This window comes from Colobus angolensis, unplaced genomic scaffold (assembly GCF_000951035.1).
Source record: "Colobus angolensis palliatus isolate OR3802 unplaced genomic scaffold, Cang.pa_1.0 Scaffold1, whole genome shotgun sequence".
NCBI lineage: Eukaryota > Metazoa > Chordata > Mammalia > Primates > Cercopithecidae > Colobus > Colobus angolensis.
This window is the reverse complement of record NW_012110918.1, coordinates 18,267,517-18,269,032: the sequence shown is the minus strand read 5'-3', so window position 1 is coordinate 18,269,032 and position 1,516 is coordinate 18,267,517. Positions and strand designations below refer to the sequence as shown.

The window sequence follows — 1,516 nt, the reverse complement described above, 5'->3', positions numbered from 1 at the left end:
CCCACATGTGACCCGCCTGGTTTTCCTCTGCAGCCACTGGACCGATGTCCAGGTGAAGGGGACATCGCTGCCCCGAGCACTGCACTGCTGGGACAGGAGCCTACATGACAGCCACAAGACCAGCAAGAGCCCCCTCAAGGGCTGCCCCGTCCACCTGGTGGACAGCTGCCCCTGGCCCCACTGCAACCCCTCATGCCCCACCGTCCGAGACCAGTTCACGGGGCAAGAGATGAATGTGGCCCAGTTCCTCATGCACATGGGCTTCGACGTGCAGACGGTGGCCCAGCAGCAGGGACTGGAGCCCAGCAAGCTGCTGGGGCTGCTGAGCGACGGAAGCTAGGCGGACCGTTTGGAGGAGACGCCAGCACTGAGGGGCCCAGCCACCGCTGCCCCAGTGCCACCTCACCCCCCACCAGCAGGCCCTCCCATCTCTTCAGGACAGGGCCCCAGCCGTCCCTCTGCCTGGGTCTGCCCACCACCCTCCCTGCCCCAGCTTTCCCTGCCCCTCTCCCACAGCCCAGCCAGAGAAAAAGGACCTGCTGTCATCCCCAGCTGTGACCTGGGGGCCCTTCCCGATGACGAGTGGGGAGCCAGAAGAGAAGCACTGGATTCCTCAGCCCACCAGCTCAGACAGGCCCCACCTGGCCCTGCCTCTCAAGCCCTTTTATATTATTTTATAAAGTGACTTTTTTATTACTTTAATTTTTAAAAAAAGGAAAATAAGAAATATATGATGAATGATATTGTTTTGTAACTTTTTAAAAATGATTTTTAAAAAAGAGACAAAAAAGAACCTCACTGCTGGCGTGTTTATTTGCTTCACACACTTAACACCTCTCCCTCCCCTCCCCGGCCCCAGGGCAGCAGGAGACACAGGGAGGAGCCATGGGGACTCCCCAGCTCTGACCCCTTGTTGGATGCACAGACTCAGAGCAGGGTCTTCTGGAGGGGCCCTGCTTCCCTTCAACCCTTCTGCAGATGCCCACTTCCCAGGGCGGATGGTAGTAGCTGCGTTTCTTTTTACTTATTCATTTATTTAGAGACAGAATCTCATGTTGCCCAGGCTGGAGTGCAGTGGCATAATCACAGCTCACTGCAGCCTTGAACTCCTGGGCTCAAGCAATTCCCCCACTTCAGCCTTCCGAATAGCTGGGGTTACAGGCATGCGCCACCACACCCAGCTACTGTTTGAATTTTTTGTAGAGATGGAATCTCCCTTTGTTGCCCAGACTGGTCTTGAACTCCTGGGCTCAAACCATCCTCGCTGCTCAGCCTCCCAATGTGCTGGGATTACAGGTGTGAGCCACTGTACTTGGCCCCTTTTTATATTTTTTATTGGGAAGAAATTCGCATAACAGGCCGGGCGCGGTGGCTCAAGCCTGTAATCCCAGAGACGGGGAGATCACGAGGTCAGGAAATCGAGACCATCCTGACTAACCCGGTGAAACCCCGTCTCTACTAAAAAATACAAAAAACTGGCCAGGTGAGGTGGCGGGCGCCTGTAGTCCCAGCTACT

General features: G+C 55.6%; 1 protein-coding gene across 1 annotated transcript in view; it reads left to right on the top strand.

Annotated features, from left to right (window-relative positions):
* Positions 1-798, top strand: part of NOTUM (notum pectinacetylesterase homolog (Drosophila)) — an 8,573-nt gene extending 7,775 nt beyond the window's left edge. The window contains exon 11 of the mRNA XM_011963619.1: positions 34-798. Coding sequence (XP_011819009.1) covers positions 34-340 — 307 coding nt within the window. The 3' untranslated portion in view covers positions 341-798. The remainder of the gene's footprint in view (positions 1-33) is intronic.
* Positions 799-1,516: the final 718 nt, after the last annotated feature.